General features: G+C 30.3%; 1 protein-coding gene across 1 annotated transcript; it reads right to left on the reverse strand.

Moving 5' to 3' along the window:
- Nucleotides 1–4426: 4426 nt before the first annotated feature.
- LOC111299981 (CLK4-associating serine/arginine-rich protein) lies at nt 4427–8881 on the reverse strand. The gene is made up of 13 exons (XM_022895537.2): nt 8563–8881; nt 8434–8472; nt 8209–8357; nt 7948–8023; nt 7070–7352; nt 6879–6988; nt 6738–6785; nt 6448–6657; nt 6079–6180; nt 5837–5970; nt 5364–5502; nt 4685–4819; nt 4427–4595 (listed from the first exon to the last, which is right to left on the reverse strand). The coding sequence occupies exons 1-13, from the start codon at nt 8757–8759 to the stop codon at nt 4571–4573; spliced, it is 1647 nt and encodes a 548-aa protein (XP_022751272.2). The 5' UTR covers nt 8760–8881; the 3' UTR covers nt 4427–4570.
- Between the last annotated feature and the right edge of the window lie 4031 nt (nt 8882–12912).

Here is a 12912-nt window from a genome sequence, read left to right on the forward strand (position 1 = left end):
TCAATTTACATTATTTTATTATTTGAATTCAAATTTGAATTCATTTGATTTATATAATTATTTTTAAAAAATAATATTTTATAATTTTAAATTTTAAATCTTAATACCTATAATTTTTTTTTGTATATAAAATATTACAATCTAAAAATAAAAAAATTATAAATATTAAAATTCAAATTTCAAACTTATTAAATATTATTTTTTAAAAATAATTATATGAATAAAGGTTTGAGTTGCAACTTCTTTTATTGAGAAAAATTATATGGGATTATGGTCATAAATCAATTGAGTTGGAATTGAGTTAAAAAAAATATATTAAGAAGATGATACAAAGTAGCCAAAAACATGTGAAGGCAGCCTTGATTTTCGTAATTTGATCAGGAGAAAAATAGTACTAAATATCTCAATATTTTTAATTTGGCTAAAGTTTTAATCATTAGATCAGCAAAAATGTAGTTGGTCAACGGTTGATTGCTAAGGTTTTCAGCCGATTTTTTTTGCAACTTTCACATTTTCATCTCACACATGATCGAACTACGGCATGCCACAGCTGCAAAATCCCATTTACCTTATCAAGCAAATGCCCACTTGCAAACATCTTACATTGGAAAACACTCGGTGAGGCTTTGAGGTATTTTTATATAGACTTAATTATTGGTGTATTATATCATATAAAATATTAAAATTTATATATTTATATTATGTTTTAAATAAAAATTATATATTATAATTTATGTCGATACAAAATTATAAAATATATTTTTTTAATTTCATTAAATTTAGATAAAATTATTGTTAAAATTTTAAGTTATATCACTTTTCCGTCTTATATTTATATTATTATATTATATTTTAAAGTGTCAAGTTTACTCTCAAACATGCATGGCCTATGCAGTATGAAAAATTATTTTATTTTAAATATTTGAATATAGTACTCTACATATTCATCAAATTTTGATTAATTTTTTGTATTTAAAATTGTCAAAAATTAAATTTTAAATACCGAAGTAATTGAGAATTTCATCATTCAGACGATTCAAGTAACAGATTGACATTTGTAAGTTAGCCTTGGCACTTAATTTATTTGACCAAACGATGCATCTTTTTCGCAATCAATTTGAGTAGGGGCTTCCAGAGAAAGAAAGACATCGGCTTTAGATCAGTAGGACATCGGCTTTGACCACACCATAACAGGAACAAAGGTTGTGGGATTTGATTTGTAGTGCTTTAGGGGGAAAGCATGGACCAATTGACATGGTCACCAAGTGGAAACCACAAGCTACAAAAGTCAACAATGGTTTTGTGAATGTGGAGCCGTCGGAGGCACTCTCCATAGATTTAATTGGAAGATGCCATTGTCCTCTATAGGGAACTAGTGGGGCAAGAAAATCGCCCGGCCTGATTTACTTTCTGCTAGTGAAAGCAGTGGGCAGCATTGCTTGCTTGTCTTCCTCAATCCAACATATGTGTTCCCTTGAACACCGATTAGTCAAGCCATCTGTCCTCTACCTTGGGTCATTACGTTCAGAAAAAGGAAATTCAGAAAGGATCTTTGATAACATTGATATTTTTGGTTTTGATATACTAGTTTTCATAATCAATTCAGTTGGTTGATTGCTTGAGACAAGTCATACACGCAAATGAAATTGGATTGATTGATCAAATTTATCGAATAATCGACAAGTTCATCATCTGTTTGCTTTTTTCTTGACAAACCCTTTCAAATGTTGGACGAACTTTTGAATTTGATCGATTAACACGATCTCCAAACATATCTGAGATAGAAACGATTTTGTCTTGAGCCCATAACTCTCCTGGCCAACAATCTTCAATTTGATTTCAAATCTTAGGCATGGCAATGCATATGCACAAATAGGAATTGACATCACATGTTTGACTTTGAATAAAAGATAGGAAAAAAAAATCTGATTTCAAATAATTATACTTTTATATCTAGCCTTAAAGATGAAATAGGGTTAAAAAATTTACAAGAAACAAATCAATTCACACAGCTGAGGGTGATTATGATTATAATATAATATTGGGTAATTCTATACGATGAGAATATGCATGATTTGGGGAATTTTTATGGCAAGGATCTTAAGGGCTATTTTAGGATTGAGATTGAAAGTGATTTTTGCATTTAAACTCTTTTTTTTAATCTAATCTCAATGCTAAATAATAAAAAAAATCTGATTTTTCAATGAGATGATTTTGTATTCAACCACAAGTTTTGTGAGTAAAATAATTTTATTATTTTCATATCTTTAATATTTTTTTTTTTTTACATTTTTTTTTGGACATTTCAATTCACCAACATCTTTTTACAATAATATTAAATATTTAAAATTTTTAAACCAACATCAATACTAAACTAAGCTTAAATAATCAAAGAAAGGATGTAGCCTTCCCATGTGCTTCCTGACCTATAATTATTAATTAAGCAAATTAATTAAGTGAAGTTTTGCTAGCTAGGGGAGCTTTTCTAGGAACAAATTGGCAGGTAAAGCCTAGTTCAAGTGGTTAATTTAACAAAAGAAATAAATTGGGGATTCATTGCTTGATTGTTTAATTAAATCTTAATATAAAGCTAAAATCAAATGTTAATTTATTACCTAAAAAGGCTCTTGAAGGAGGTACTGGATTATCAAGGCTCCTTCTACAAAGATTAAAGAATAATTTTAGTGAAAATATAGCAATATTATATGATTCTTTACCAAGGTCATTTTCAACCAAAGCTTTCAATTCAAAGATCTTTTTAATATAAAAAATATATATCTAAATTTACAAGAGGATAACCATAGTATTGATTTTGCATTATATCTGATAATTTTAAATAAAGTATGATGATATGATATAAAAATAATATAAATAAAAAATAAAAGTGGTATAATTTAAAATTTTAACAAAAAACATAAATAGATTTAACGAAAAAATATATATATATTTTATATTTTTATGTGAATATAAATTATGATTATAATTTTTATATAAAATATGATTGAATATATAAATTATTAATTTATTATATAATATAAATATATGAATTATCAAATTTATTTTGTATAAAACTAAAGCAATGACAAATCACACCATATTCCCATTGGTAGAGAATTTTTTTTTTATCAAAATGTTACCAACATGTTATGGTATCAATCCATATTGGATTAAAGCAAGTGTCCCCTTGTGTGGTGGTCAGGTTTTTGATTAATTTCATGAGTGATGACCTTTTTTTTTTTATTTCTTTGTATGATAAGTCTGAAGCAATAGCTAGCTAGGGTAGGGGAATTAAAAGGTGTGAATATTATTTGTGGGTAATGTTAGAGATGGGGCATCCCTTTCTCTTTCATGAGTGCGTGCGATAAGGATGGAATAAAGGGTGGATTCAATTGCAAGTTTTTTGATAGCTACTTAGCTAGCTTTGCTTTAATTCATCTAAAGAAAAAGAACAATTTTGCTTTAGATCATATGACAACAAAGAACAAATCGGTGCTGTTCACGAGAAAAGCTAAAAGGGCAGATCACAGAAAAGAAAGATTAAATCTAAGGCCAACTTCGAATCTTCTACACTTTTGATGACTTTTAATTAAATGAACATGACTTTGAAGTTTTCTTACAACTTTGTGTTCGGAGATGATTTTGAATAGAACTTATCATTTGTTTATGGTTTTAAACACTTTGTGCAGGCCAGTAATCAACCTGGCGTTGTGACAGCTTCTGAAAATGCTTTAAATTTGAGCACTTGTTGCAGTCGCATGCAAATTAACTCCAGTTTAGGCTATCATAGAACCTAAACTCATTTCAGTTTTCTTTTAACAAATGAAAGAAATCGTGATGCTTTAAAAATTCTTCGTTCTTTTTCCAACTTCAATCGCCACCATGGACTAGTGTCGTGGGACTCTGATGAAAATCCACGTCAAGATTAGTCTCTCTCAAGACACCCTTGACAAGTGTCCTTTGTGCACTTAGAACCGGCATGTGGGGTAACTATGTACTCCAACGACAAGACATCTCCAAAATCTGGTTCCCTCTCTGCTTCCATATTTCCATCGTCCTAGTCCCATGGCTGACTTATCATACCGTCAATCCAGGGTGAAAAAACGAGCCCGGCTCGGCTCATATTGACAACTTGAAAGAGTCGAAAACAACCAAACCAGAGTGAAAGAAGATTGCAACAACGAAATTGTTGTTCAAATTGTTTAGTTGAAGACCCAAAAAATGCCAAGGTAGGAGAAACTTTGGGCCTTAAAACGATCCTTTTTATTATTATTATTATTATTACTCCTCTTTTCCTTTTTTCCTCCCATTTTAATTCGCATAAAATGGTAAAAGCTTTACAACAGTCAACTTTAAATTTTTAAAAAACTATAGTTTATCAAAAAACTTATTTGTTATATGACACGATATTTGGTAGAAGTAAAGAAGATTAATAAAGAACATAGATCACAACTGATTAAAACACCTTACAATATTTGGCAAATATTCTAAAAAGCTGGCAAAAACTACAATCGCAACACTGGCATTACATAAAATATCAATACCCAGCCTTCACCATTTGCAGCAATCACCTTCAGTATCTTGATCGGCTTTTTACCCTGCAGTTTCATAGAATCTTAAATCAGCCACCAAGCATTATACATCATGCAACAGAAGGAAAGTCCGACTACCAGAGCATAATGACAACCTGGGCGAGCGGGAATTAGATCGAGAACGGGAATGAGAGTAAGAGTGGTGCCTAGGTCGTGAAGGTGAGCGTGAACGAGAATAGTATCTTCGAGAACTCCTACCCCTACTTGGGCTTCTACTCCGTTGATACCTTCTATAGTAAGAAAATTATTCACCAGATGATTAGAACATCGATAAGAGAGAAGCAGAACAAATATTGCTACCAGCCTACCACAAAAGAGCATGTATTGCTAAATTACATAGTTGCCATGTAAATATCAGGAATGACTCAACAAACATTATTAACTGCAGTTAAGAGAAGAAAATAACACAATCAAGTCTTTAACCAGATGGACAAAGAAAAAAGTAGGAAACAAAAAAAGGGAAGAAAATAGAGACAGAATAAGCTTAAGACAAATGTCAATAGTTTTATAAATTTCTTGACTTCCCACGTAAAAGTTTGTGGATATTTATTTTGTTTAAACTTCAGGCAGCAATTCCCCTTTTGGCAAATTGCTACTACATCTTAATACACCCCCAAATTCCCTCACAACAACAAATAAATTAACCAAAATATCACTCAAAAACTCGTATTTATCTTTGGTTGGTTTGCAAGGAGACGTTATTCTGCTGCAAAAGATATTCATTGTCAGCTATATGGTTTGAACACAAAAATTTAAGTATTCCAGGATATGTACCTTGGAGGAGAGCGACTGTAGCTCCGACTGCGGCTGCTATGCCTATGACGACTTGATCGGCTTGTTTCTGCAAGTTTTTCCAGTCTTTGGCGCTCCTGCTCTCGCTTCTTAGCCATTTCTGCAGCAGTGTCCTTCTTAACTATAGAAGAAACCAGCTTATCAAATCAAAAATACAAGAAACTCAAGAAAACATGTGACACCACAAATAGAAACCCTCTTGTACCAACTTACTGCATCCTCTTTTTTTTTCAAATATATTTACAGAAATAAAAAGCTAAAGAAAATTTAGAAAAAAACACAACTTGATAAGAAAAAGAACATGTAATTCCTTAAAAACTCCAACAGAGCATGATAAGATACCATTGAATCACCAGACTCATAAAAATAAAAAAAATAATAAAAAAAAGGTGTCCAACAGAGCAAGATATCATTGAATCAACAGCTTCATAAAAAAAGTATCATTTATGTCATACTTTGCTTGTTTAACTGTCTGTTCATAATCCTTTTTAGCCGCTCCTGAGGAGTTTCTTTCTTCTCAATCTGCCCCTGTTTTGAGGGTCCTCCAGAGGCACTTGTTTTTGTCAACTTTGCTAATGCTGACGATCCACTGACAGAAAGGAAATAAAGTTGTTAAATTCAACGCAACTCAAAAGAAATTAAAATAATCCTATTCTAGATAAAATAATGATAGAAGCAAATTTTATGGTGAGGATACCTTATTGCTGGTTTTGACACTTTACCACTCTTTTCTTTATCAAGAGAAACACCAGATGCAGGATCAACATGAAGTGCCTCAAGTATGCGACCAGATGATGGCCTGCAGGAAAGGAAAAGCATTAGATATGCCCATTTTCATGGTTTCATGCAACTGGGAAGCATTCACACAAATTCCATGTCAGGAAAAATATGAGCTTCAGAAGGGAAGCCTCCTTCCTACTCCCTCTTGCCAGTTATGTTGATAACCCTAGGGCAGATCTATTCTAAACCAGAAAAGTTTGCCTCAGGCAACAAAATGGGGATAAGCTGCAGCAGAGTAAAGACTTCCAATCTATCTTTGCAAGAATTAAAGGTCGAGTGCTCCGACCGGTTCAACATGTCAGCCTGGGATAGCGGAGATGATGGTGGAGAATGTCCTTCAAGCTTTGGTCCATCCCCATCGCCAGAACCCCCAAACTCTGTAATATACTCTATTTTTGGAGCCTTTGGTTTACTTCTATGAGAATCATCAGAATAACCTCCACGTGCATGGCGCCTTGAGTAGGATGGAGAGTATGAACGTGATCTAGATCTTGACCTGAATAGGAAAATCTATAAATAAATTGCTTTTATGTGCCTCAAATAACAGCTTCAAGAGAAGCAAAGGACATAGTATACCTCCTAGAACGTGGATAAGCATCATAGGTTGGACTCCGCCTAGATTCCCTGATATGGCAAAAGAAAGCATTAACACTTTAGGCATGATGTTATACCCAATTCCAACAACAGTTTGTAACAAAGATCTTCCAAATTTTGTACCGGTAGGGATCATTATGGAGTACTCGTGTTCCAATTATCCGTGCAGCTTCTCTTTCTCTCTCCCTCTCTATTTGAGAAGCTTTTCTCCTCTCTTTGCGACTCAATTTCCTCTAAAAGTTCAGAATTTCATATTTGTTATCAACATATGTTAAATAATAAAAAGCAACTATAGCATGTCTAATCCAACTTACAATTGCAGGATCGCCTTTGATTACTTCCTTCTGTCTTTTTTCCTCCTCTTTTGCCTTTTTATCCATATAAACAAGCCACCCATACCTTTTCACTCCAAATTCTTTTGCTATTATATCCATTCCTTCATCATTACTATCATCACTGTTGAATTCATCATCATCTTCCTCCTCCTCATCTTCTTCATCATCATCTGAAAAATGAGCTTCCTCTTTCCCACTTCCATCATAAGAAAATCCAACTTGAGAATATGAACCTTTATTAGCTGGTTGTGCTGGCTGTGATCTGCCAACATAAATAAAAAAAGAAAAACAAAAAACCATATATAGCAGTCAGATCTATTAAAATCACCAAACTTACCACTTTGGAGGAAATTAAATCCTTGATCATATTACACATGCCAAAGAAACCAAAATGAAGCACACCCATCCATATAGAAATAGTCTACACTAAACTGTATACATGCAGATCACCCAATAGATCTCAATGATATAAGCATCAAAATCATTGACAAAAAAATGCATTTCTCCTGCTTAGCAATAAATCAACTATTAAGGCAAAAGAAGAGACACATCAAAGATGATTTTTTAAAACCATATGAAGAAAATAAAAAGCAAACCAAGTTTGTAACTTTGATCTTCTATAAAGTATTTTTTAACATTTTTTTCTGAACCAGCATAACACTGAACAAAAGATTTATTCCAACCATCAAAATAACTTAATGTCTAAGATCACCCTGAAACCCTACCAGAATTTCTTAGAAACTTATAACAGACAGAGAGACTTCTAAATTTATCTGAAAAATTTAACTCTAGTACTACCATATGCATCGCCTAACATATCAAATGGATACAAAGAGTTCATAGAAAAAATATTAAACCTGTCTGACTGAAATGGTGCGGTAACTTTTGCCTCCATTTCTAGATTCACATGTTGTAAACCCTCCTCATCCATAACTGTCAAATGAAACAAACTTCAGCTCATAAAGCTCATTGAAAACTAATCTCTTATTCTTATAACTGAATTTTATCCTTATATATATTAGTATATTGCAATATAACCAATAAAAGCCATTGGAAACGAACAACGAAAACTAAAAACAAAATTCATCAATTCAGAGAAATTAATAAAAAGTACCGACATCCTCTACGGCGATGCTTAATTAAATCCCGATAACGCTCAAAATTAACAAACTCTTCTACTTCTTCTTCTTCTTCAGACTTCTCTTGATTTCTAAAATGCCGTGTCCCTGGCTCCCGAATAAAATCAAGTAGAGATCGGCCATCGAATCTAAAATATAAACAAATAATTAATTATTTAAAAAAATGATGTCAAAAATTAAAGAGAGAGAAATAAATTAAATTACCTATCAATTAAAACGTCTTGTTTACCATTCCAAGGAATCCTGTAAAAAAAATGGAACAATGGAAAATTTTGAGATATTTAATAGAAGATTAATAAGATTATTTATGGAAAAAATGATTAATTTACTTACAGGCCTTGCTGGTCTTCGGTGGCGTGATAGAGAGCATCGTCGCGATGGATACGGCAGCGAGAGCCGATAACTTGAATGGATTGTTGAGGATCGCCGCGCCTTTTGGCTAAGAAGATGGCTCGTCTTTGGGCTCTCTTTCGAGCCGCGTCCATCATGTCGTGGACTTTCCTCTCTGATCTTCGAGCTTCGTGCCACATCTTCGAGAAGAGAATCGAAACCCTAACCCCAAAGAGAGAAATCGATGGTGGGTGGAATGGAAGCGAAAGAGGAAATTAGCGACTAGCAGGAAGGATTTCTGGCGCTTGTAACCTTGTATGGTAGGAATTGGGCTATAACTCGCCAGCCCATTTTGTTGTGGAAAAATGGGCCCTCATTTAACCAAAAAGGCCCATTTTGAGATTTGGGTGGATAGACCCTTTTATTTGTTACCCTTTTTTTTTTTTTTCGTGAAAACATATTATATAAAATATTAAAATTCATATATTTACATAATATTTTATATAAAAATTATATGTCATAATTTATGTCAATAAAAAAATATTAGATATAATTTTTTTTGTTTTGTTTAATCAATATATCATTATTATTAAAATTTTAAATCGTATCATTTTTATGTCTTTTTTTATATCATATTCGTATCATATTATTAGATCAATTTTTAAATTATCAGATCAATTTACAATATGAACTTAATTAATCTGTAATAAGTTTAGGCTAAGGATAGCAATAGTGAAAAAATCAAAGAAGTTAAGAGGATTATTGGGGAAAGAACCTGATAATTATATATACATTGCAAAGGCAGGGATTTAGTTTTAGGATGATGGAGTTTTGTTGAGTTAATACCTTAAAACTTTCACCATCTTTGATTTGCAGGACCAACCGACGGGTTGTCTTATTTTCTGCTGGTCCCATGGTTACTCTTGACCCTTGTCTTGGTTCTGTGATAACAAGTTCACAAGTAGAGCCATCTGGCTTAGTTATTGATTCATTCAAGAGGACAATCACAGCTATTGCTGGTGAAAATTTTGAGATTCAAGCGAAAGAATATCAAAAACATCGATTCAATTGATTACCATGAGAAAGCTCTATCTAAGATTCAAACATAAAGGCTACCTTCATGTTGACACCTGATGCCAAAGTCTTCCTTGCTAAATGCTGTAACATCAGATCAAATTGTCAATACTCCAGGAATTGGACCAGGGCCGTTTACAGGTTTTGTTCATTGTCTCAGGATGTTTGCTAGAGAATTTTCCAGCATCACTTGCAATTTCACTAACATGCTTAAGCCTCTTGCTGTTCCAGTTAATAGGAATTATCAATATTGACTAAGGTATAGATGAGAAAATTAAAGAAAGAACAAACCTAGTAAGATGCTAAAGCATGATAACATTGAGATAAACATATATATACTAGATTTCTTAAAGGAAAAAAAGGTTATTATTCTATTGGGTTTCGCCGACCCCAGTACAAGAAATGGGGTATTTGACATTGATGAACCCTTCACGAGTGGAATAATCATAATCAATGTCTACTTGATCATGTCTTACATGCAATAATATCAACAAGATGATCACGATGGTCCATATATGATCTGTTGATAAAATATTTAATTTTTAATTTTATTTTCCTATCGAATTTTACAACCGAATTACCTATGTTAAGATTTTTTAACAAGAGTTGTGATTTTAAATCTCTTTCTACAACTCATATTTTGAACGTGGATTGTTCGATTCATTGAAGTTTTTATAAAATTTCTTGCCTTTCCAATGATTATATTGTCAAACTGTCAATCTTTTTCAATTCGGAAACGATATATGCATGCCTCCTGAATTTGGTCTTAATGTTTGGCCCAGCCAAGTTATGTTTTCATTAATCCACTCTGAAAATACTTTATTTTGTTTGTTTCATTCATCTAAATTATACAAAATTCACTACCGGCAAGTGCAAGCAATATAAGAACTTCAATCATCGTTCGACAATAAAAAGTTAAAGAATTCCTATCTCAAGTTGCCACTAAATTAACCATTCTACTTGCGGAAAGCCGTCATATAAGGATGTTAATTTAGTTTAATTTCGAATTAAATTATTTAAAATTAAATTAATTAAATTATTTTATTTTATTTTCGTTAATAAAATCAAATTTAAAATTTTAAAAATCAATTAACTGAATTAAATTTGATATATTTGATTTTTTTAATTAATTAAATAATAAATATATTTAAATTAAATGATATTTTAAACTCTTAATTTCTCATATTTTAAATAAATTAAATAAAATTATCTAATAAAATATTCAAATACTAAAATATTATGTTAGAAATTCTAACAATTTATAAAATTAAATAATTCATTTAATGTATTTTTTATTTTATATTTTGATTATGTTATATTTTGATTAAAATTTTAATTAATTTGATTTAAAAATCAAAATTATTTTAAAACTATTTTTATTAATCAACTGAAATTAACTCGATAATTAATTAATTAATCAAATTAAATCAATTTTGTCAATTAATTAAATTACTTATATCGCGATCAAAAATCCTTCTACCACATTAAAACATGAAATTTAATGTAAATAATTGCACATTCAGTTATTCTAATCTATAATTTAAGATATGTGATAAGCAAGAATGTGAAGATAAAGCATCAGCTAGTGTCATGTGATCGGAATTATTGACAGTGGGGGTGCCTTAGAGTTCAAGTCATAGCATAATAAGGCTTGTTGTGACAGGCAGCCACCAACTAATTAAAAGAAGAATTGGGTTTGGATCCTTTTTCATTTTTATCTTTTTCTTGAACATCATTATAAAATGATGTCAATTTGATGTGATTTGTCGAAGCCTACGTTCTTGGAAATACTTACAACTCAAATTGGTCTCTCTTTCTTTTTAATAATTTATCTTCGTCGAGGCTTTGATAATCAAATTTTAAAGGTTAATATTAACATTAGACACTGAAAAATACATGCAACATTAATTAATTTACTTAATTAATTAATATTATATAAATTTGATGATTCATCTAATTAGATCATATAAAATATTTAAATTTAAATTTTATAATATAAACTAATTAAATTAAATTCTAAATTTAAATTTTCATCTTTGATTACTTAACGCTAGATTGACCCTTGCATATTTTTTTTCTTTTAAATTGTAGATTAGCATCATTACCGTGTGTTTGTAATAGACGTGGAGGAAAAGAAAGAAAAAATGGTTTAGTCTTGAAACTTTGGCTGGATTTCCTGGAAGTCTCTTTGAAGTTCACGTCTTTTACTTTTGATTATAGAATGTTCCATTCAAATGCCTGCTTAATGAATAAAAAATGAATTTAGAAAGTCCTTCGTCTGCCCAAGGCAAGTCAATAAGAAATGGAACCTTAAGCAAATGCAAGCCACAGCCACCCCTTCTTCGTTCAGGAAAAAGGGCTATGTAATGATTTGATCAATTTCCCTTTTTTCTTACAACTATTTTCCATTTTATTGACCATTGAATTATTAAAAATAATTAAAATAATTAATGAATTAATTAAATTAAATTTCGGATTTAATATTGTATTTATTTAATGATTGATTTTAAGGCAACGACTAAGTTTCATTTAGTGAATTATTAATATTTTAATAATAACATTATTTTAAATAAAATTTTAATAATAACATGTTAAATGCTATGCTTATATATTTTGGATATCTAATTAAATAATACAAAATTAAGCTTGAAATATAATACAATTAAAACGAACATAAAAAAAAATAAAATTAGTGGTATATAATAGTCATATATTTTAGACGGTATTGCTCATATATAATACTTATATAAGCCATATATATTAAATTCTTCTTGTGTTAATGGTTTTATTTTTGACATATTTGATGTGCATAACATATCCTAATAAAGTACATTATATGTTCTTAAGACAAATTAGTATTCGTAAGTCAAATTTTGAAATATATAACATTGCAAACTTTTGTAACGTGTGGCTGGAAAATATTCCATATTTAATTTGGAGCTTAATTCAATCCTATATTATATCAGAAAGCAAATATAAATTACTATTAAAAAATATAAATTTGTTTATGTAAATTTAATAATTTTAAATACGATATAATGATATACTATAATTTAAAATTTTAATAAAAATAAAAAATATTATGTTTGATATATGATAAAAATTATAACATAATAATTTTTCATATTTTAAATATATTTAATAAAAAATAAATACAATGCAAATATTCAAATTGTCGATTTTTTTTTTGTAATTATCATTTCTACTTCTAAAAATACTTAATTTTTTAGTTAAATACAAAAATGATCTTGTACTATAAACTTTATGTTAATTTGGTAT

The sequence above is a fragment of the Durio zibethinus genome, chromosome 18 (genome assembly GCF_047325235.1).
Source record: "Durio zibethinus cultivar Kanyao isolate XHJ-2024 chromosome 18, ASM4732523v1, whole genome shotgun sequence".
Lineage (NCBI taxonomy): Eukaryota > Viridiplantae > Streptophyta > Magnoliopsida > Malvales > Malvaceae > Durio > Durio zibethinus.